This window comes from Molossus molossus, unplaced genomic scaffold (genome assembly GCF_014108415.1).
Source record: "Molossus molossus isolate mMolMol1 unplaced genomic scaffold, mMolMol1.p scaffold_m16_p_17, whole genome shotgun sequence".
Taxonomy (NCBI): Eukaryota; Metazoa; Chordata; class Mammalia; order Chiroptera; family Molossidae; genus Molossus; species Molossus molossus.
This window is the reverse complement of record NW_023425352.1, coordinates 27,941,409-27,963,898: the sequence shown is the minus strand read 5'-3', so window position 1 is coordinate 27,963,898 and position 22,490 is coordinate 27,941,409. Positions and strand designations below refer to the sequence as shown.

The following is a 22,490-nucleotide window of genomic DNA, read 5'->3' as shown; positions in this document are numbered from 1 at the left end:
GAGCACCTGTTGCAGTGTTAGTAGAGCGCGGGCACCGCACTCGGAAATACGTTAATGCATTAGGAAGGGCGTAGTCATTTTAATACAGCACACCATGCAAATGAGTGAGATAAAATGTCCCATAGCCAAAATGACTATAAGAACGAAATCTAAAAGCCAAATCTTATTCCTATAATGGCACTGTAAGAGTTAATGAAGGCTAGGACAACAGATACACTCTCTAAGTTTATGGTACCTTCAGAACTTTGCTGGATTTCAGGAAGTTCGGGGAATTTGTACGTAGGGAAATAAGGGTTTTCTTCAGGAGTGTCTAGGCAGAGGAGCAGGTTTGGGAGAGAGAACAGAGGAAGACACAAATGGAGAGAATGAACGAACAGGAATCCACACACAATTCAGGCTCCCTGAATCCCGGAACATAAGCTTCACTAGCGACATGAAAGAAATCCAGACTGCTTTGAAAAATCCAGTCCTTTTGCCTGAAGTACTGAGACACATCTAGAGAGACAATAGCATTTCTCTTCTTGGACAAAGAATTACGGGTGTATAGGTTCCAGGAAGCAAGAAGCATTTAGCACAAAGCTTCAAGTTTTTACCTCTTACAGGCAAAAAATATTAACTATGCTAATAAATAGCATGTAATGAAAACACTATCATAAAATGTTTTGTAAGAGGAATCAAACCTTGTCCTGTGGACATTAGAATTAAGGCAAACAAGTGGAGTCTTCATTTTTTAATGCCTCTGACTATGACTAAGGCGGACAGTAATATGTAGAACCCGTAACCTGGGCAGTTAATAACACACCAGAGGACCGATAAATACTGCCCGTGAGGCAGAAGTGTATATTTTTCACATATGTACCTGTGTCTCGGCCTCGGGGTGTACAGGTGAGACACAGATTGCCGGGGAAATGGACACCGGCGTCAGGAAGTAACAGTGGAAGTGACACTGTCCAATCAGGGACCCAGCCTTTAGCATCGCCACTGGGACAGCTCATCCGCCCAGCTACAGTGGACTCACTCTTGGCTCAGAACCACCACACAAGCATCTTACTATTTAGAAAGAGTTTGAAGCGGGGCACTGTGGGGCTCATTCTGAACACTGCAGGCGTAATTAACAGTGATGTTAGCTGGCATCCGTAGCTAATGAGATTGGTTATCTGGGACTTAGGCCAACACTGACCAGAACGCCTCGTCCTTGCCTTCATGTGTCACCTATGCCAGGCAGCCGGACTGGATTCGGCCACAGGGAAGGGGAGGATGCTCTGCCTGCGAGAGGGGTGGCGCTTCCCCTGAGCAGCGCATCCCTGCCTGTCAGCTGGCTGGCGGGGTCATAACCTGCCCGAGCACTGCCCTGGGTTCTCCCACCATGCTGGGCCACCTGCCCCCACCCAGCAGGCCCGACTTGGAAGCGCTTCTCTTCCATCCTGAGTGGGCTCTGGAGTGTCAGCTCTTGATGGACTCTCAGGGCTACCAGCCTGGCTCCCAGCTGGGGAAGAGTATTTTTCATATTAATACCACCTTACAGGTGCACCAGGCGTGCTATTCACAAGGCAGAACTTGCTCTCATTGGGACCCTGCAACTTCCTCTGGAGGAAGGCAAGAAGGACAAACACAGAGAGGTGCGTAATTGGTTCAAGACCACATGAGTCCTAGGGGACTGAGTCCAGGTGAGAACAGCTTTTGACTCCCGGTTCAGCGCTTTCTCGACTCGCTCTCCCACAAGGCAGTCATGGGCTGACACAGGGAGGTGCACCTGAAGCTGGAAGCAAGTGGGAGATGGGGCTGCTCGAAGCCCAGGCAGGCAGATGCAGGGCGCAGGGAGAGGGCGGGCTCAGCCTGCAGCATCACACACCACCCGGGCGGGCAGGAGGACGTCTGAGCTGACCTGGACCCCACGTGAGGCAGGCACACAAGGGCTCCCTCCCGCCGTGGCTCAGCAGGTGGCTGGCTAGGCTCAGCAGGCTGGTGCTTAATGAGGTCAAGCAGCAGGGCCAGCCTCCTGGCGTCCTAGCGAAGTGGGCTTAGGCCCGCACAACAGTCAACATGAGCACAGCAGAGCTTCTACTACAGCAAACCAGTACCTCTGTTTAGTTTGTGGATCTGTTTAAACATGGTCTTGTACCAGTCTTTTGATCTCTCGGTGTTCTGGAGAAAAACAAAAGCAAAGAGTAAAATGAAACGGAAATCTTGATATGTTTCAGAACTTCTACGATCACAAAATCAAAATGGAAAGTGACAACATCTCAAGTCCAAACTCATGTAATTCTATATATCCTTGTGATCCCACATTTAAATCTTTTTTAAAAAATGAAAAAGTTTAGAGAAAGAACAGACAAATCAAGAGATTCAGACCTGAATCTACAGAGTAACATTTGGCCAGAAGGACACAGATTTTGAATACAGTGGACCAAGATCCACTTGAAAATGTGTCCATTTTTATATATTTTTTTAAAAATTTCATTTTTAGAGAGACTCTCTTTCCACATACAGATGAGTAAATTGAAGTAAAACCTCCTAGAAACATGAGAGACGAACATTTGCTTATCAGGCCTTCCCCACCCACTTCAGGCTATTCTATAGAAGTGCATCTAAGGCACCTTGCAGGGCCAGATGTAGAATGCACACGTTAAAATGGAACCATTAGACCTGGCCTGGATGGCTTAGTGGCTAGAACATCAGCCTGCAAACCAAAGGGTCATGTGTTTGATTCCTGGGCAAGGGGATGAACCTACAACCCAGGTACATGCCTGGGTTGTACCTGGGTTGGCATGTACCTGGGTTGCAGGTTCATCCCCAGCCTTGGTTGGGGTCTTGTGGGAGGCAACCAATCGATGTGTCTCTCTCACATCGATGTTTCTACCCCCTCTCCTTCCATTCTATCTAAAAATCAATGGAAAATATCCTCAGGTAAAGATTAACAAACAAATGTAACCCATTATAGCAGCCAATGTCAGAACAGTCATCCTAACCACACAAAAGGGCTCTTTTTAATTTTTACCTTTAAGATAAAAACAAAACAAGGAAGGTGACAGATAGGTGGTCAGACCAGATATTTTTACCCCCACTTTACAGATGAGGAAAAATGAGTCAAAGCTGGAGTCCCTGTTTCCTCATCTATAAAATGAGAATAACATTAGTATCCACCTTGTAGAGAGGATGATGTTTCAATGAGAATGCACTTGGCAAGTGGTACTGTGATTACTATCCGCAGTAATTCTCATCATTATTATTATATAGTTACTATGACATAGGGCCAGACAACAGTTCTTTTGAGGCTTAGCGCACTGCTGTTTCTATCAGCCTTCTCCAAAGGGACACGTTAACCTGTCCACTTGCTCAATGGGAACCAGAGAAACATATCGCAGCCAGTTTCTGTTGGGCACATGGAGAGGGATGGAATTCACCCTAATCCAGTTTCAAAAGTTGGGCTTCCCTGGAATCCGTTAGGGCCTGCAGGAGGCTGGCATGCCTGCACAGGGGGAGGGCTGGGCAGGGCTACCCCGAGACCCACTCTGTTCTGGATGCCTCGGCAGGCTGAGTCCATTCTGTGCCTGCCTTAGAGTTTCCCTCTCACTCTGAATGATGGGCTAGCTCTCACCAGGGGAGCTTCTTCCAGACCCGTGAACGGGGACCCTGAGCCTCGCTCTCCCAGGGTTCTCTAACTCTGGACTAACAATTTGGAGTCTGCTCCATGGAACAATAAAGTATCCATGGATGGGCAGACTGGGAAATCGCCCACCACATTCTCCCCTTGCACTCGCGCGTGCCCAAGCCTCTCAGAAGTTCTGCTGCAGGGAAATCTCGCTGCCTTTGCTCCACCCAGTTCTTCTTCACGTTCGTTCAACCACGAAACCCTTTTTCTCAGACACTTAGCGACACCTGTGGGGAAAGTTGCTGCACTAGGAGCCCTGGACCAAGGTGGGCTCGGACAGTGGACCGTGGTGAGGACCTTTGCAACCCATGGGTGGGGTCCACGGGCATGCGGGGGTGTACACTTGTCAGCGGCTCAAGAGGAGGACTAAGAAGCACTTCTCAGTGGGGATTCGTACCCGGAGTGGGATGCCCACTTCATCCATGGACACATCGCTTAGGTCCTGAGCGCTCTTAACCACCCGCCTGCTGTCATCCTTGGCCCGTTTCTCAGGAGTCCTGCCGGGAGAGGTGGGCTTTTCCTGGGCTGGTGCTGAGTCCCGTCCTCCCACTCTTCTTTCTGGAACAGGATCTGGAAGTGAAAAACCACCATTACCTTCTGGTAGCTCCAAAGCAAAAAAACAAAAAAAAACCCCAAAAAACCAAAACCACACCTCCCAAACAATGCAGCTGGGGGAGTGTTTGCTAATTCTCAACTGGAATGCGTGTCACATAGAGCAAGGAACAGCAAACTAGGCCCGGCCACCTGTTTTTGTAAATAAACTTTTATTAGCATACAGTCATGCCCATTCATTTACGTATTATTTATGGCTGCTTTCAAGCTAAACCGGCAAAGTTGAGTAGCTGTGACAGAAACCATATGGCCTGCGGAGCCTAGAATATTTACCATCTGGCCCTTTAAAACATTTGCAGAGGCATACACCTGTGCTGCAGACATCCGAGCGCTTCTGACCATCAGGGAGCAGATAAAACCCGAGGGAGGTGGCCAAACATTCCTTGAAAGTCCGTGTTTCATTTTGGGGGAAGTCACTTAACTTTTCTGTGCCTCTGTTTTCTCATAAAAAAATGGGGATAACACTGCCACTGGCCAGCTCACAGAGATGCTACGAGAGGATCTAACAAGGTAACGTATGCCCAAATGCTCAGAAAGCTGTACATTGGTAACTGTGCATTCGAATATTTTAAATTTGATTCAAGACGGTTAGTTACAGAGAGCTGATAAACACCCGATGTGCAGTCTAGATTATAAAGTTACTTCATTTACTCCAAGCCCTGCCATTTATTTGTGGGAGGCATTCACTAGGCACTGCCAGGTGCTCTGCATTCCCAGGCCGAGGAAAGGGAGCTGGGCTGGGGAAGGCAGAGAGCGACGGCCTCTTCCATCCGGACCCAGCCACCTGGAGGAGACAGTGAGGCGTGGAGCAGAAATGCCCTAGAAGCCCCTAGAAGCCATGTGGGGGTGGAGCCCAGGTGAGAGGCCCAGCAAAAGCGCAGTTTTGGAGCCACCAGCACAAAGGTGACGGCTGAGGTCAGGAGATGGAAGAGCTCAGTGCAGGGGGAAGACGAGACAGAGTCAGGGCTGAAATCATGCACTGAGGAATGTCACAGTCACAGGCTGAAAAGCCAAAAAAAAAAAAAAAAAAAAAAGCCTCCCCAAAGATGCGGGAGTCATCGGAGTCATCAGAGGGTTAGGAGATGAGCCAGAAAGGCAGAGTGAGGTGTCAGTGAAACCAGAAGACAATTCCAAGAAGTGGGTGGTTAAAACAAACAAACAAACAAAAAAGACAAAACAACAACAGAAATGGAGCAGAGGGGAGGCCTTACATTAGGCAAAAGAAGAGTCACAGGATCGCTCTGAGGGAGCAATTTCGGGTGGGCAGTGGGGTAGATGCCAGATGCAGGGAAAGAAATGAATATATAAGCAGGAAGTGGGGTCGTGAGTAGGGAGGTGGGCATGGAAGACATAGGTCAACCAGAGAGGTCACAAGATTAGAGGCCAAAAAGGTCCAAGCCAGGTCTGCGTGCTATCGGTGGAGCCCGTCAGGTGCGACTGAGGGGGCGGAGATGTGCCCTGGTGACAAACAAATGCTCAACCGGCCCCTGCCCATTAGCTGAGGGGAGGGCTCATCTGAGAAAGGAGCAGGTGCAGAGCACTGGCGGAGGACCGCAGTCTGGCGAAGAGGAGGAGCCGGGGCCCACGACGGCTGTGCCGGCCCGCGGTGCCGTGTGGAGGGCGGTTGGGAGTGGGAGGCACGCGTGGCACCCTCGGGTTTATGAGCCTCGGTCTGCTCAGCGGAGCACGCTGCCAGGATGTCAAGCTGACCTCTGAAATGAGGACCCACTCTGGCGCTCGGACGGTTTCTAACCATCTGTGGGAGGCTAGCTAGGTGAGTCCTTCAGAAAACCTGACCCCGCAGTCATTCGCCATGAGCTTTAAAGGATGTTAAGAACAGACTGGCTTCATGGGACGAGTCCTCACGCCCCCAGGAAATTCCAGCAGGAGGCAAGGATCTGGCAGGAAGCGGGGACATGCAGGGGATTCGAGTGACCAGTCCACCCTTAAACCGCTCTGCAGCGCTCCCTCCTGCCTCTGGGAAGGCCTTCCTACGTCAGCAAGGCTTCAAGCTCTGTCTCACCTGGTGTGGAGGTGCTCCTGCTCTTCACGGACATTTATTTAGAGAAGAGGAAGACCACAGCTATGCCATTCTCATGGGTTTGGGTCCAGAGAGTTTTTAAAGAAATTGCTATGGCGGGTGGTTCTACCTGTGGTCACTTCACCGTGAAACCCAGGCTGACAGGCCACGGGTTTGGCCCTAAGGTGCCAGAGTCCTTTTGATCTACGAAAATTAGCCCTGACTTATCTTACTTTTGAAGCTGTGATCATGCGATTCATGACTGGTTTCAATCTAAGGGCTGAATTGCAACCCCCGAATAAAACGGTTTCTTTTTTTTTTTTTCTTTTCTTTTTTTATCCTCACCTGAGGACATTTTTCCATTTTTTGTTCAGATAGAGCGGAAAGGAGAGAGAGGAAGAGAGAGAGAGAGAGAAACATCGATGTGAAGGGACACATCGAGTGGCTGCCACCCGCACGACCAACCAGGGCCGGGGACAAACTGCAACCGAGGTACATGCCCTTAGCGGGAACCGAACCCGGGTCTCTCTGTACCGCAGGCCGACGCTCTAACCGCTGAGCCAAACCGGCCAGGGCTAAAACGGTTTCTTAATGGGTGAAAACCCCAGTGACACTGGACTGTGCCACACAGCTGACGGGGCACCCTTCTGACATCCGTGCTGCAGTGAGGGCTTGCTGCTGGCTCACGGGGCAGTGCCGACCCCTTACTGAGCATCCTGGACCAGCCCCTTCCCATTTCATACTGTGCTTTCAAAAGCAAGTCCTGGACCGGCCACTGACGACCTGAGACAGGACCTCTGTGGGGGTGGGGCCCGTTCCTCCCTCTGGGAAGGGGGGCGTGGCCACATCCCCTCTGTCCTAGCTCTTTCTTCCTGTCTGTCCGCCCAAGGTGACCATGAGCTTCGTGAGCTGAACACCCTGTGTGTGGGGCTCTTTTCCACACACTGAGCACGGAGCCCCCGAGGCACAGAATCTCACTGAGCACGGAGCCCCCAAGGCGCGATAAACACCCATGGAAAGGAGGGAGGCTCGGGTGACTGGCAGAGCCTCATTCACTGCAGGGCGCAGGCCAGAGGACCAGCCCTCTCTCCTCCTGCTGAACAAAATGGTGTTTCTTTTTAAACAAAACTAGTATTTAGTGGGTAGTTATGTGCCATTGCACCACGCTCCATGAGTGGGTCTGTCTCAGAGCTCAGAGGCGGAAGAGGAGCATGAGGCTTCTTTCAAAGCCGGGGAGTGGCCGGCTGCCCCAGAGAAGCCCTGACATTTACATAGCACTTCCCAGCGTGCAAAGCACACCCCAAAGCCTCTTGTTGCACAGATCCTTACAACACGTCTGCGAGCAGGGGCCGGGACTGTCACCCCACTTCCCACTTGAGGAGACTGGCTCAGAGGAGGGGAGTCTCTTACCCAGAGACAACGGCTGTAAGAGGGAAGAGCCAGGACCAAACTCCGGTCTAATTGTGTTTGGGTGCCTTTAAAACTATTCCACTGCTACTTTCAAATTCCCAAAGGCAGGAGGGAGCCCACGGGAGCTACCTTTCCCCACGCCACCCGGCGCTCAGCAACCGGCTAGGCCGCGGGTGAGTGGGCTGGAGTGTGGCCCCCGCGGAGGGGCAGCGAAGGGCACCTTGTGCTCAGCCACAGCCTGTGCCGGTTCCACAGCCAAGTCTGACGCAGCTGCGAGGGTGTGAGAGCCCATGGCCTTCCCCTCAGCCTTCCCACGAATCCCGGGGACAGCAGTGGGATGAAGTAACAGAAACCACGGAGCAGCTGCTCAGAAAATGTGGCTTTTGTCCACCAAGGCAGGGACTCTTAGCCCCGGAGTTCCGGAGTATCTGTAAATCCACTGTGTGTGTCTCCACACGTGTGGCTTCTTCTGGAGAATGTCTCCTGCCTTCACTAGGTTCCCAAATGGGGCCATGACCCACAAGGCTACACACCACGACACCGCGAGCCGCTCAAGGGCAGCCCGGGCCCGGATGCGGCTCCTGAGCCTGGCTCGTGCTTGACACAGAGACCCAATCAAACGACATGCCCATCACGGGCACCTGCTGCAAAGTGACTGGCACCCATCACGCACTCAGCGAGTGCCAACGCTCAGGGCCAAGCTGTTCCCAGCAGAACACCTGACAGGTAGGAAACTGATGTACTTTAGATGATCAGTAAGTGGTCAAACCGGGATTCAAAGCAGGATGGCTCCAGAAAGCCACTAGGAAATGGCTCAACATCTCACTCCTGGGTTTCCTCAGTTTCGGCCTACATGTTGTTCCCTCTCCCACCCAACTCACCCCAACCCTGCACTGTTCTCAGGGGTGAGCTGGATATCCGATTAGACTGTAGTCACTTCCCACCGCTGTGGCTCTTGAATAAACTTGCTACTCAAGCGTGGTCAGTACAAGGGCAGCTGGTCAGGCATGCAAGTCTTCCCTACACCCATCAAATCCGAATCTTGGGGGGCGTGGCCTAGCTCAGACCAGCTCTCCAGGCCTCTGATGCCTGTTCAAGTTCAAGGAGCTGGGCTGTCACACACTTTCAGGCACTGCCTGTCTGGCGGTTGTTCCCGGGGTCCATCACCCCAGGGTCACCTACGGGCCCCAAATGGAAAGAACTTGCCCATATTTCCCAACCCCAACCTGTCACATCCTAGGAGAGAGAGAGAAGCAATAGAAAGGCGACTCCTTCAGCAATGCCTGCCATGAGCACACTCTATCTAAAAGATAATGCCTTGTTCTTTTTTCCGAATATCCTGTTCTTAACCGTCAAGGCACGTGTCAGTTCCACAGGATCTGGTCACCCGTTTGGGCCACTTGTCTGGGCCGCCCCACCAGCCTGCGGGCTGCAGGGAGGCAGGAGCCATGCCTGTTTCTGTCACCCCTGCCATCCGGCAACAACCGAGTGCCCCGCACACCAGGAGAGCGCGGGAGACCAGGCCAACCAGGCCAGGTGGTGACCAGAAGCCACTGTCACAGGAACAGGTGTCAACATGTCAATAAATATTTCTCACCTACCTGGAAGGCTACTGAGTCGTTTCTGCTGTTCTGTGAGAGAAGAAGAAATACACAGTGTGAGATGTACACAGACACGGTAAAACCGAGCAGTCCTGGCATAACTCGTTAGGATCCCAGCATCTGTGTCCTCACGGTCCTCTGGGCTCAGATGCAGAAACACTGCGTGTCCAGTGAGCATGGGCGCGTCAACACGGCCCCTGCGCTCCGCGTGCGGATCCCTCCTCGCTCTGCCCCCAGAGCTACACCTGTTTCCTGGTGGTTTATATCTTATCTCAAGATGACCTGGTCACTGGAGGAGACCCTCCCGACTCCACTTGCTTCAAGGGAACAGGGCCTTACACAACCCCAGTCTTGGTACCTTTTGAGGGAAAGAAATTATAATCATAACCATGGCAACTACCATTTCCTAAGCGCTTGCAAAATTCCAAACGTTGTTTTAAGAGCTTTCACACAGGTTAATACTTTTAATCTTTGCAACAACCCTAGCAGGTAGGTCAGGGTAGTTGAGAAACCCTCAGTGAGGGGCACAAACTACCCAAGATGACACTGAAAACCAGAGCTGGGTCTAAACCTGGAATCCCTTTATCATCTTCTTCTTTTTTTAATCCTCACCCAAGGACATTCTTTTTCAATATTTTGTTCAGATAGAGTGGGAGGGAAAGAGAGAGAGAGAAACACCGACGTGAAAGGGACACAACAAGTGGTTGCCACCCACACGACCCAGAGACAAACTGCAACCGAGGTACATGCCCTTAGTGGGAACCGAACCCGGGTCTCTCTGGACCGCAGGCCGACGCTCTAACCGCTGAGCCAAACCGGCCAGGGCTCCCCTTATCTTCTAATCCAGGCTCTTTCCAGCTCTAATCACCAGGCCCATCCCTTAGCACTGAGGTCTATGGGTTTCTCACCCTCCCAGGCACTCGTGAGGACGGAGTCCAACCTCTCTGGAGACTTCTGTGTGTACGTGCTTTGGCATAAAGACAAAAATGACCGCTACCTTCCACAGCTGCTAAATATAAAGCAGCCACACAGATAAAAATAGAACGCTTGCCAGCCCATGGGCGCTATCATCATGCCCTTGGCTGTGTCCCCACCCTCCCTCCAGCATCAGTGTGGGTAAGACCTACACAGAGCAGCCGGGGAGCCCGCACGGTGGAAGCAGCCCCGTCCACCTATGGCCGTGGACGAGCCTCACTCACACCGGCCAGACAACAGAGCCCAGCAGAGCTCAAGGCTCAGCTCTGCTAGCCACACGCCAGATGACAACGACCAATCACCTCGCCTCAATTTCCTCAGTTTCTCCCTCGGTTTCTTCACCTGTTAAACAGAAGTGCTCACTGGACCCATGGATCCCAAACTCTGGTCTCCAAGCCAGGGGCAAGGTCTTCCCCAGTAGGCAAAAGCACACCTACTCCATATAAAAAACACTAGGTTGTTCCCGTGTCTCAGTTGTGAAATGGCCTCTTTCTTGGAAAGTGATGTAGATAATGGCAATTGTTTTCCAGGGCTGTTATTTAGCAAAGTTAGAAATTAGCACCCCTGGGGTGCTCCTCCGGACTGTGTCATGTGCCAGAAGTCTGGGGAGCATTGAGCTCTTGCTGTCCAGTGTGGCCCGCGGACCAGCAGCACCGACAGGCCCTGTGGACTGCAGAGTCTCAGCCCCGCCTCGGGCTGCCTGAACCTGAACCTGCAAGTCAAGAAGCCCCTAGATTCCAGGCACATTAGAGACTGAGAAGCTCTGCCCTGGTCGGGTAGCTCAGTTTGTTAGGGCGTCATCCCAATATGCCAAGTTGTGGGTTCTATCCTCAGTCAAAACATATACAAGAATCAACCACTGAATGCATAAAAAAGTGGAACAAATCAATCTCTCTCTCTCAGAGATAAATTGAAAAACACATAAAATAAGATAAAGACGGAGAGGCTTAGAGCGAGGGGACCCATGCATCTTTCAGTCCTGAGAGTGTTCTGATTCCAGCCCCACCAGACTGATCCCAAGCACGCTGCCCCCAGAGCACACCGTGGGAAGGCTCAGGGGAGAAGAGCGAGGCTGCGCTGTGCAGGCCGAGGGGAGCTGGCGGCGGGAGCCGGGGCACTGTCCCACGTGTCCTGGGCCCGCCTAGGCAGGAACAAAGGGAACCTTTTTCAGGATGACTCAACTAGAATTCCAGAAGTGGAGTAAAGTTATCACTCTCTCAGGAGACTTTGCGATAGTTAGGAAACTGTTTTTACGAGTATCATCTACGAGGCAAAGCAGAGCTGCCGGGCTGGGTCAATTCCAAAGCAAAGCCAGGAATGCTTGACCTACACCCCACTGCCGATCGGTCACCGAGCAGGGCCGCGAGGCGCTCCCATCTCCTCCACGCTTCCTGCCCCGCCTCCTTGGGGACATATGGTTTGCTCTTCATGGGAAGCTACTTTTAATTCCAAAAAGACGAACGTTCGCGAATCCTTTTCTGAAGGGTGTGTGATGTAGGCTGCCCAATTCTGATCTTTAAACCCAAGGGCAGGCCGTGGACTAAGGAGAAATGTAAAACCAGCGGCATTTGGGCAAATAAGAAGAAGCCGTTTGTCCAGGGAAGAAAGGGAAAGAAGAACGGGCATTTCTGGGCCGAGACGTCTCTCTTGGTGCACCACGGGGCTTGGCGGCAGCAGCTGACACGACACTTGGCATTTCCCAAAACCCAAGTTGCCTTGGGAATAAATCCCAGATTTAGAGAAACTACTTCTGGTGGGAACTGACTTGCTTCTGTTTGACTGAATTTTGTAAAAAGATGAGTCACAAAGAAGTTCACAGAGAACCAAAATTTCCCTCTGTCCTGCATTACAGACTTTCTGGGCAGAAGGAGCCATCGCCCAGGGGAGGGGGCTCTTACACAATGTAGTGTGGGGGTTGGGAGCATATTTTATTTTTTGAAGAACATAGATTCAAGGGGAAAATTAGTTTGGGAGTCACACAGAGTGAAAAATACAACATTTCTAAAATAACTAAGACTTGGGTGGGATGATTTTAAGTGAGAGAAAATGTTTCATTCATCTGTTTTTTAAGTTAGAAGCAGGAAACAGAAAACTCCATTTAACATGGAGAACAATTAAAAATAGACTGCAGCTCCTTTCTCCTCCAAGTTAAGGCAGAGGCGGAGGGGAGGGGCACTAGGAGCAGGGGAGGGGAGGGGCGCTGGGAGCAGGGGAGGGGAGGGGGCTAGGAGCAGAGGAGGGGAGGAGGCTAGGAGCAGGGGAGGGGAGGGGGCTAGGAGCAGGGGAGGGGAGGGGGCTAGGAGCAGGGGAGGGGAGGGGGCTAGGAGCAGGGGAGGGGAGGGGGCTAGGAGCAGGGGAGGGGAGGGGCTAGGAGCAGGGGAGGGGAGGGGCTAGGAACAGGGGAGGGGAGGGGGCTAGGAGCTGGGGAGGGGAGGGGGCTAGGAGCAGGGGAGGGGAGGGGCTAGGAGCAGGGGAGGGGAGGGGGCTAGGAGCAGGGGAGGGGAGGGGGCTAGGAGTAGGGGAGGGGAGGGTGCTAGGAGCAGGGGAGGGGAGGGTGCTAGGAGCAGGGGAGGGGAGGGGGCTAGGAGCAGGGGAGGGGAGTGGGCTAGGAGCAGGGGAGGCAGGAAGCTAAGGGAAGGACGAAGGACGATTTGGTACAGAGCTCCGAGCCCTGAACAAAATAATTAAACCTGCACTGTTTTCTGAAGTTCAGATGGAATAGCCCTTCCTATACTCAGAAACACTCAGAAAGCTTGAAGACTTTACATGTCACACTGCACAGACCTTTGGGGAAGGGAACGTTTATTCCTCTATTGAATTCCCGAAACAAAACATTGGGATTTAGAATCATCTTGTGGGATTTTAAAGCGGAGGCGTCAACATAGGCAGTTTCTCCGAGACGCCCCTGCAGGGAAGGGGAGACCGTCCAGCAGTCGGAGGAGCTGGGGAAAGCACACCCGAACCCCTCGGAGAGCTGTCGGGGCGCAGTGAAAGGGGCAGACGGCCACTCGTGCCCAGTGTGACAGCTGCTGGCGAGAGCGAAGGCTGGGGAGTCCCGAGGAAAAGGCTCAGTGGCCTCTGCCTTGAAGGTACAAAACATGTCTGACATTTCAGACACGATTCCATCCACTCCGTTTTCTTTTTGGAATTCTGGAACTCACAATTTTGCTTTCTAGAAAACGCCTGATGTCAAAGATCTAAATGATGCAGGGCTCTCCTGAAAAGGGTTACTACTGAACCTAGAGTTTCCAAGCAGAGCTCCGATGGGAATTCTCGCGATAAGGAATTAAGGGCACAGATTTCCTTGCCCTGTCTTTTCTTTCTTTTCGGTGCTGCCATCAGAAGACACTGTGAACACCCAAGGTGTGGAACAGGCACTACACCAGCTTACTTACTCCAACACCTGACATCATCCAGAACCAGGGATGATCTACTTGGTGGGTGTGGGCTAAACTGGAGCAGATGGCTCGGGGAAGGAGATCTGTGAAAATGTCTGTCCCAGGGGTCACGGAACAGTGGTTGGAGGGAGAGGCGTGCGGTGAAGCCCCCGTACCTCGGTTGTGTTGCAAGAGCACAATCGTGGGGTTGACAATTGTGGTGGAGGGGTAGGCAGATGACGGCTTGCTAACTGGGGCAAAGGTCTGCGAATCAGTTCTAACACGAGATGAAGAAACTTCATTTAGCAGAGGACTTGAATCCTGAAAAACAAACAAACATTGTGACTGTCAATACACAAAACCTAGAGTTAGTGCTTTTTTAAAAGAAAATTAAGGCTTTACAAGAACCTTAATTATAAAAAGAAACGCAACCAATGAGACGTCATTAATTCCAGTTAGAAGCTTAATCTGGAATGCTTATTCTCTGTGCTGGTATTAGTCGAGGGAGAGAGGGAAGATAATGTTACTAGGAGTCTCAGCAACATTATTCATTATTTTCACCTGGTAATAACTGTGGATCAATCCAGTTACTGAAAAGGCAAATTCAAATCAAAGTAGAAAAAACATGCAAAACGCATGCAATTCCAAATGCGATCTGAGAACGCGAGCTGGTTTAATTGGGAAAAATCAGGAAAGTTTAGTACACTGTTTACAGAAACGTGAGATGGTGTGAGGACAAGAAGCCATAGGTGTAAGAATAGAAAGAGTTAAGTTCTGGCACTTTTGGAAAACTATTCTCATCATCCACATCACTGAACAACCTCACTAGCTCTTGCTTCCAAGGTTCGGATATTATCCTGTCCTACTGTGATGTGTTTTCACTCCAATATCGAGTGACAAAGATCTCTGACGTAAAGACTTGTGAAAATCCTGTCTTTAAAAAACCTGAGGGTCTGGGTCAGAAATACCAATAAAATTATTACTACTAGCATTATAATCTGCATGATGGGAATAATAGCAGTCTTTTTAAAGACAGGAAACAAGACCTCGAAATGTAGTGAGGCTATGTAGACAGTTTCCTCTATCACACCTACAAATTTTGTGATGCTTCTATTTTAGAATTTACAGACCCCAAAGCCAGAATATTATTCCTAAAGGGTTGAAAGAAAGACTTTGTTCCTCTCCGGATAAGGATGGCATAAAAGCAATCTGTGTGCTCCGTCAGAGATCATCGCTCTGTAAGTACCTGCACTGACCTCCCTGCCTCCGCCCCAGCCCGAGCACAGCACCCTGCCGGCAGCAGGTGCTCAGCAGTAAAATGCCACATGAAGGGCAGGAGCCACCGACCAGTAAAGGTGTTTCTGAATAACTTCTGTTCAAAAGAACAAAACGTTCAGGAGAACACGTGCCCACCAAAAGAGAGGATGTGTCAGGACCCAGGACAGCTCCTGACACACAGTAGGGGCAACTCCTAAAAACACTGGCTTGGTCAGTCCAACTCTTCTCATAAAGTGCCCTGAAGTCACAGCAGCAGCTCAGTTTACTGAATAAAACTTTCCCTCAAGGCTTGAGAGGCACAATATGATCTTGTGCAAAAGTGTCTCATCTCAACTTTTCATTTGTAAAGTGGAAAACAATTACACTGTCCTAGTTTACATCCAAAGTGATGCAACACAGATAAATATCAGTGAAAACTGCAATAACGCAGCCAAGAAACAAAGAGAGCCAAGCACACGGCTTCTTCAAGTATACATACCGCCTGTGATGCCTGGAGGGACTGCGTGAGCATTAAGCATTTTATAAATGTTACTCTGTGGCATGTCTTATTTCTGGAACTTTATAAAGATGGTCATTGACCAAAAAAGAACCTGTACCAATGACCATGCATTTTCTTCTTCCCTCTCTATGAAATAGCTGCAGGTAGAGCAGATATCAACTTGTGGCGAGGCCACATCCACTGGGCATCTGCCCTTCTTGACAATTCTCATTAAGTGGAGGAACCCAAGCAGTTTCCTTGTTCACCTCTTACTTTGTTACCTGGGGCCAAACTAGAACTTATCAGGCCAACTGAAGTCTCCTGGGCCGCAGGAGAGAAGTGAAATACACTTCCTGGGAAGTCCATACCAGGTTGATCAGTTGGGTTTGAGAAACTGAGGACACTGTCCCAACTAATCTGTCCTGGTCCGCCTGAAACTAACTCAATATAAACACCTAGATCTATACAAGTGATGAAGTGTGGGTACACAGCGGAACTGCTCACGATGTATACTGGCACCCTAAGAACAAGACTTGCTTTGCATGCTGCTCTAGAGAAACATTCTGGGCCAAAGGGAAGAATACCCGTATTCTCCAAAACAAGCGCAGCTTCTAAATTCGCCCAGGAGTTGAACTAGGGTGAGGTGAGTGCATCAGGGAATAATCTAGCATTTTCCTCCACGAGGCCGGAGTTGTAAAGCTCAAAGCTAGGACATCCAAGCCCCTGGGCCATGTTTGGCAGGGTCCTGACCTAATGCCTTGTGCTGCACCTAGAGTTTTGAGAAGAGGTCCCAGCCTAGGATGTAGCTGTTCCCAGCTTTGTGTCTGATCTCTCACTGTCATTGCTCTTAAAAGCTGAAAAAAAAAGGTTCCCTCCTGCTTTGTGCATGACTCACTTCAGTGTAATGAGCCACTGGAGCCTGTTTTGTAGGCATACCTCTTTAGGCAAAGAGATGCCAGTGAAAATAATCCTATCAGCCAGTGGCATGACCCTATGTCTCAAAAATGTGGTCCACAGACCCTCAGCATCAGAGTCCTCCAGGATGCACATTACCAAGTGGTCCGAGTCCTGGGTACCTCCCCAGACCCACTCAATCAGAAGCCCTAGGAGTATGACCCAGAGTGGACAACTTCGATGCGTATCCCTGTCGCTCAGAGGACCCATGTACCTGAGCTGGAGAACTCAGGCGGATCCTGAGAGCAGGGGCTGGGCCTTGTTTGTGGTTGTACTCAGAGAAGCTAGAAGAATGCCCAGAACATGGTGAGGACTCAATGATTGTTAATTAGCCAGTTACTTAATTTTGAGGGACTCCGGCTCCCCTTTGCTAGGGCAAGTCCTCAGCAACGTAGCTAATGTTCATTGGGTGCTCTCTCGGTGCCACACACCATGACTGAAACTTACATACTCAGGCCCACTGTGCCCCACAGCCCTGTGCGCAGGTCCATGTACTCCCATCCCCAGGGCTCCTGAGAAGAGGAGACCAAGTACTATGATTCAGCCTTTCTCCAAAGCACCTGTCCCTCCCAGGATGGGACCTGGTTTCAGAGCCCTTTAACTTCATGGCCAAGGAGGTGCTGCACAAAGACCCTGGGAGCCAGTACTCAGGGGCCCCAGCAATTATCAGCCTTTTGAGGACACAGTCCTAACATTCGCACAAGGCTTTTTTTTTTACCCATTTGCTCAATCATACTCAACTCTTTTTCAACCTAGTCTCTGCCACGGCTGTATATCAGAGTTTGTTTACTTGCTAAAACAACCCAAGAGTGAATCCATTCCTCCCCTGCTCCCTGGTGGAGAAACCGCTGTTGGCTTTTCCGCGTTGTTCTTCACTTTCCTCAGCTCTCAACACCACAGCTGCCTAGCCTGGGGCGCGAATGACTGGCCAGAGGCAAGGCCACAGAGGTCATTTTCTCTGCAGGGAAACCAAGTTCTTTCAGGAAGATGTGCATTCCGGACAGGACAGCGAGGAGGAGGGACTGGAGACCGTGACAGGCGTGAGAGCCCGGGACACACGGAGGCATGCACCCGGGACAGCAGAGCCAGCTCCGGTCACCACGCAAGCACAGCGGCAGCCAACACGCCCTCGGAACTTAGCACTCAGGAGAAAGGGCTTCTACTCTGGGAGCAGACATTCAGGAAAGCCGTGAGGAAGGGACCCCAGCAAGCTTACGGTACTTGAAACAGCTCCTGTGAGGTCAGGCTCCGAGACTCCGTGCAGGCCCTCCGGGACCGGGGGGACCAGCGGAGGTGGTGGTGAGGATGGTGGTGTCTGGCTAACGGGGGGGTGGGGGCCCGGAGCGCTGGCTGGCGGGCTGTGGTGGGGCCGCCTCTGCAGATGAGGGGGAATGAAATCATCTAGAGTCGGGAAGGTCAGAGGTGAGCCGGCAGGGGCGGTCCCCGGGACTGGGGGGCCCAGTGGCCCCGGAGGTGCTGGAGGTCTGGCAGCGCCTTCTTGCCCTCTGTCAGTATTAACCAGGTAGAGAGGGACAACTATGACCTCAGGCTGGGCTGGGCCGGAGGAAGTGGCATCCTGTAGGAAATAAGGGGGTCGTTACGTAAAGGGGTACGGCAGCAGGGAAGAAGGAATTCCATATTTAAACAGTTGAGCGTGGACATGCAATGATGTACTCTGACAACTATTTAATCGGTGCCCTTTCCTCAGGGTGCATGAGACAGGCGGTGCTGGCCAGCTGGCCTCCTGACACGCTATGACACAGAGGGAACCCCGTCCAAGTTCGCTTTCCATCCATCTATTTTTGAATCCTTTTAACACTTTAGGAGAGAGAGAGAGAGAGAACAGGCAGGCAGGCCGTGATTAACCCCCAAGCCGCTTGCGGAGCCTGAAAGCTTGGGAGGACATACAGTCTCTTTGGCACCTTGTTATAAAACATGAACACTGCTCTCACCGTATTATTAGTCTCTGGGTATTCCAAGCTCTGGCACACGCACATATTTATAGGAAGGGGGGAGGGGGCAGAGAGGACTGTGCCGAGGTGTTCAGAGAGAATTCGGGGCTCAAGCTGCAGCAGTATTACGAGGAAGGGGCGGGAAGGAAGCCCAGAAAGTAAACGAGCTCTCACATGAGTTTCAAAAGAGACGGAGTAGACACACAAACATTCCTAATTCCTTGCCTTGGCTGGATAACACGGCTGCAAAAGGTAAGGTTCTTTTCTCCTTCGGTTTTCGGGATCAGAGGTAACCTGGGGGCCTAGCACAGGTGGTCCTACTGCGTCTGGGAACGAAGGCCGAGGCCCCCGGGAAGGACTCTCGCCACGGTTACCGGCATCTTTGTGGGGGTCGGAGGGTAGCTGGGGAGGGTGAGGAGTGGCGGAGGGTGGCTTTCCCGTGCCGGCTGTGCAGGGGACAGTGCTGGGAGCTGGTGCTCGAGTGCCCTGGGCTGGGTCACGTGCAACGCGCGAGAGGCTTCCCGATGCCACCGGGCCAACGTTATTGGATAAACAAGGTACATATAAGCTGCTGACCTTTTTATTCCCAGCTGCCTCACGACGTGGGTTAGAGCTCACATTCCCACTGTAAACTGTCCTGGCGACTGCACAGTGACGCTGGGGTTGGGGTGAAGCACTGGGGGATGTGGCACCCGGAAGCGGGGGCCCAGGACACGCCACACCTCTGGGAGCTGATCTGGCTGCCAGGGGGACAGAGACAGGCTGGGGTGGCAAGGGGCTCTGCTGGCTGGGGGTGCCGGGTGGGATGTAAGGCTTTGGTGAGCTCCGGTACAGCGAGTCCTTGTAGGTGCCGTGGGGAGCAGGGGGCTGCCATGCAAAGCAGCCCTCTCTGGGGAGAGGAGGGCGTGGGGGAGAGAGAACCTTTAATATTATTTTCAAACAATATCAAGACAGGGAAAAGAGAGAGGAGGGGAATGGAAAGAAGGATGACCATTAGACTGACAGCATAACACGATCTGCAGACCAAACAATTCTAGACACGTTTTTAAGCAAACCCTCAACTTATACATTTCTCTTCTGGGTCAAGTCAAAGACTGAATCATACTCACCTGGAGAGGCAGGCACGCTCCCCCCTTACCTCCCAGGGAGGCTGAGCTCAGCCCAGGGAGGCCACGCGTGAGACAGCGCGGACACCGGCCGTTGGCGGACCCGCTCCCTTGTAGACCTCCTGACTGAAGAAGGGTGCCCGAGGGCTAAAAGCCAGTGGAAGAAGCCCCAAGCCCCCAATTTTCTACCCCTCCTTTCCTCAAAGATCCTTCTCTTTATGCCTTTGGCTCTGAAAGCTTAAGTTCACTGAAACTCTCAAGCGTCTTTCATTCTTTTCCCTTAGGAACTGGGGAACCGGAAGAGTCATCCTTATTTGTGCTCATAGGAGACAGATGTCTTCATCGAATCCCTGCGATTCAGCACTCAGTGCCATAAGCATAACACATCACCGCTCGCCAAGACTAAGGACTGAGAATCCACACGTGCTCCTTCTCGGAGGAAGCAGCTCGATGGAGCTCATTGTCAGGAGGGAGACAGGCACGACACTAAAAAGCCTGCAGTCTCCAAGTTTTGATGTGCACAGAACAAGGGTCAACAATGAAGCACTGGATTCGCTGACAGATTGGACTGCACCTGGTTCACCAAACTCCAGCCCTCTCCCCATTCCCACCCCGCCCCTAGGAGGCAGAGGACGCTGGAGGAAGTGATCAGCCCCCGGCTCCTGGCTTCCGCCCAAAGCTCAGTTCCAGACGCAGAGCTAGAAAGCTATAGATCACATCTCCTTCTCTCTCCCTCAGCATGGCTCTTCCCTGGGTCTCGACAGAACAGAGAGCCAGGAAATGGGGTGAGTCTCCTGACTGAGAGCCATCCATCAGCCTGTGGCTCAGCCAGGAATGAGAACATAAGAGGAGCAAAGTTTATTTTCCTAGTGTTATGGCTGAATGTCTGTGTCCCCCAAAATTCACATGCTGAGTCCCTAACCCCAAGTAATAGTTTTAAAAAAAATAATCCTCACCAGAGGATATTTCCCTATTTATCTTGAGATAGAGTGGGGAGAAGGGGGAAGGGGGGGAGAGAAAAACATCGACGTGAGAGGGACACATCGACAGGTGACCCTGCATGACCCTGACCAGGGCCAGGGACTAACTGCAACCAAGGTACATGCCCTTGGCTGGAATCAAACCCGTGACTCATTGGTCCGCGGGCCAACGCTCTAACTGCTGAGCCAAACTGGCCAGGGCCCAAGTAATGATTTTTAAAGGAGGGCCTTTGGGAGGCACTTAGGGTTACATAAGGTCAAGAGGGTGGGTCCCCATGATGTGGATTAGTGTCTTCATAGGGAAAGGAAGTGACCAGAGCTCTCTCTCTCTGTTTCCACCATGTGAGGTCTCGGTGAGGAGTCAGCCACCTACGAGGGGGAAGAGAGCCCAAACCAGGAACCAAACAGGCAGCACCTTGATTTGGTCCTCCCAGCCTCCAGAACTGTGAGGAAGAAATGTCTGTTGTTTAAGCCACCCAACTGCGGTGTTTTGTTACAGTCGCCCAAGCTGAGACACCCAGGCATTCTTCCCTGGCCCCTATCTTTAAAGATAACCGTCCGCCAAACGGCACAGGTGAGCTGTATTAGCGTTTGTCACTATCTGGTAAATGCGTTGTGACCAAAACCTATGAGGGTGCAAGGATAGGGGTTATTTGAGGTGGTTTTTTATTTTATTTTTATTTTTTGTGGTGTGTAGGCAGAAAGGGGTAAGGATGTTAGCAAGGGTGAGCAGGTGAAAATAAAAAAGTTTTGAGTCTGGGATAGAATATCAACTCAGAAACAGTAAACAACCTATCCCTTAACAAACCCAGTTTTCAAATAATCTGGATGGAGAAGAGACTGTTTGGGTCCCTGAGGTAACTAGATGCCCATCCTTCCCACGGGGTGCCCAGGAGGGTGCCTGTGGAATGCGGCCTTATGGGCCGTACACATCAGCCATAAAAGACAAAGCGGGCGGCCTCTCTTCGGTAGGCGCCAGGGGCACAGCCTTCCAGATGTGCTCTCCTGGTTTCAGTGAACGCAAGCTGGAGGTCGGGCACGTTCACAGACTAAACGATGCTCTCAAGAAACGAACGCTTCAATTAACAGCAAAGGGACTGTGGGGTAAGTTGATAATGGTCGTCAGGGAAGTAAGTAAAAGACAATTGTGAATTAGGCTCAGATGTACTTCTGCTTTGAGCTCGAGTGTCCCCCATGTGATTCCTTCTTGTCCAAAGATAGAAATCTACTGCAATGAGTTTTTAACCTAATTGGGCGGTGGCCATATATGGTGCCATGCTGCATTCCAGCCGGCACGAGCCTTCCCAGGGCTTTGACCCTGCAGAGAGGATGCTCCCAGTGTTGACAATGCACTCAGAGCCAAGGCCTTCCTTCCTGGGCTCCCTTCAGCCCTACAGGACCTACAGAAGGAGGGGATGGGCACAGCCCTGCGCGTGGAAGGAACTGCTTCCTGTTTCGCTGCACAATTGTAGGAACCACACAGGCAGTTTGCATCCTCCCCAGCAGGCTGCTAATGACATTTCTTTTCTCGTATTAGAAGGGGAGGCAGTGAAAAGATGGGCTGCTGGGAAGCATCTTGCATGTTCCTGGTTTATACCGTTCCAGAAACTGCCAGCTCCCGCCGCCACGGGGACACCGGCATGATGCTGCCAGAGAGCGGGCAGCCCCGGCTCCCTGCAGCTGGGGGCGAGGACAGCAGGCACGGGCCCAGGCTGGCAGGAGGGAAAACAGCCTGTGGGGGCCTCCAGGGCAGGTTCCCCCTTCCCTGCCCTTAGGCTCCTGGACCCCAATTCAGTACTTCTGCGGAGAGGCCAGGTCTGCAGGGATCCGAGAGCTTCCCTCCGCTGAGACCAAGCCAGGGCAGCTCCCAGCCCGGCCCCTCGGCTCTCCCTGAGCCAGAGTGTACTGCAGCTCGGCAATGGTTCCGCAGACAAGAAGCCATTTCTACCTTCAGCAGACAAGTTCAAAAGGTAACACATGACCTAAAGGTTCTCGGAATTTGGATGGGCAACTTTACACTGAATATACAGAATTAAACTCTCTGGCAGCAACCTGCCAGGCTCCCTTTAAGATACTCCATCAAGAGAAAAGTTTG

At 51.7% G+C, this 22,490-nt stretch overlaps 1 protein-coding gene across 1 annotated transcript in view; it reads right to left on the bottom strand.

Moving 5' to 3' along the window:
* Positions 1 to 22,490, bottom strand: part of SORBS1 (sorbin and SH3 domain containing 1) — a 201,596-nt gene that overhangs the window by 79,569 nt on the left and 99,537 nt on the right. Inside the window, exons 10-13 of the mRNA XM_036264595.1 lie at positions 13,824 to 13,968; positions 9,296 to 9,325; positions 4,050 to 4,222; positions 2,082 to 2,145 (exon numbers count right to left, since the gene is read on the bottom strand). Of these exons, the coding sequence (XP_036120488.1) occupies positions 2,082 to 2,145; positions 4,050 to 4,222; positions 9,296 to 9,325; positions 13,824 to 13,968 (412 nt within the window). The remainder of the gene's footprint in view (positions 1 to 2,081; positions 2,146 to 4,049; positions 4,223 to 9,295; positions 9,326 to 13,823; positions 13,969 to 22,490) is intronic.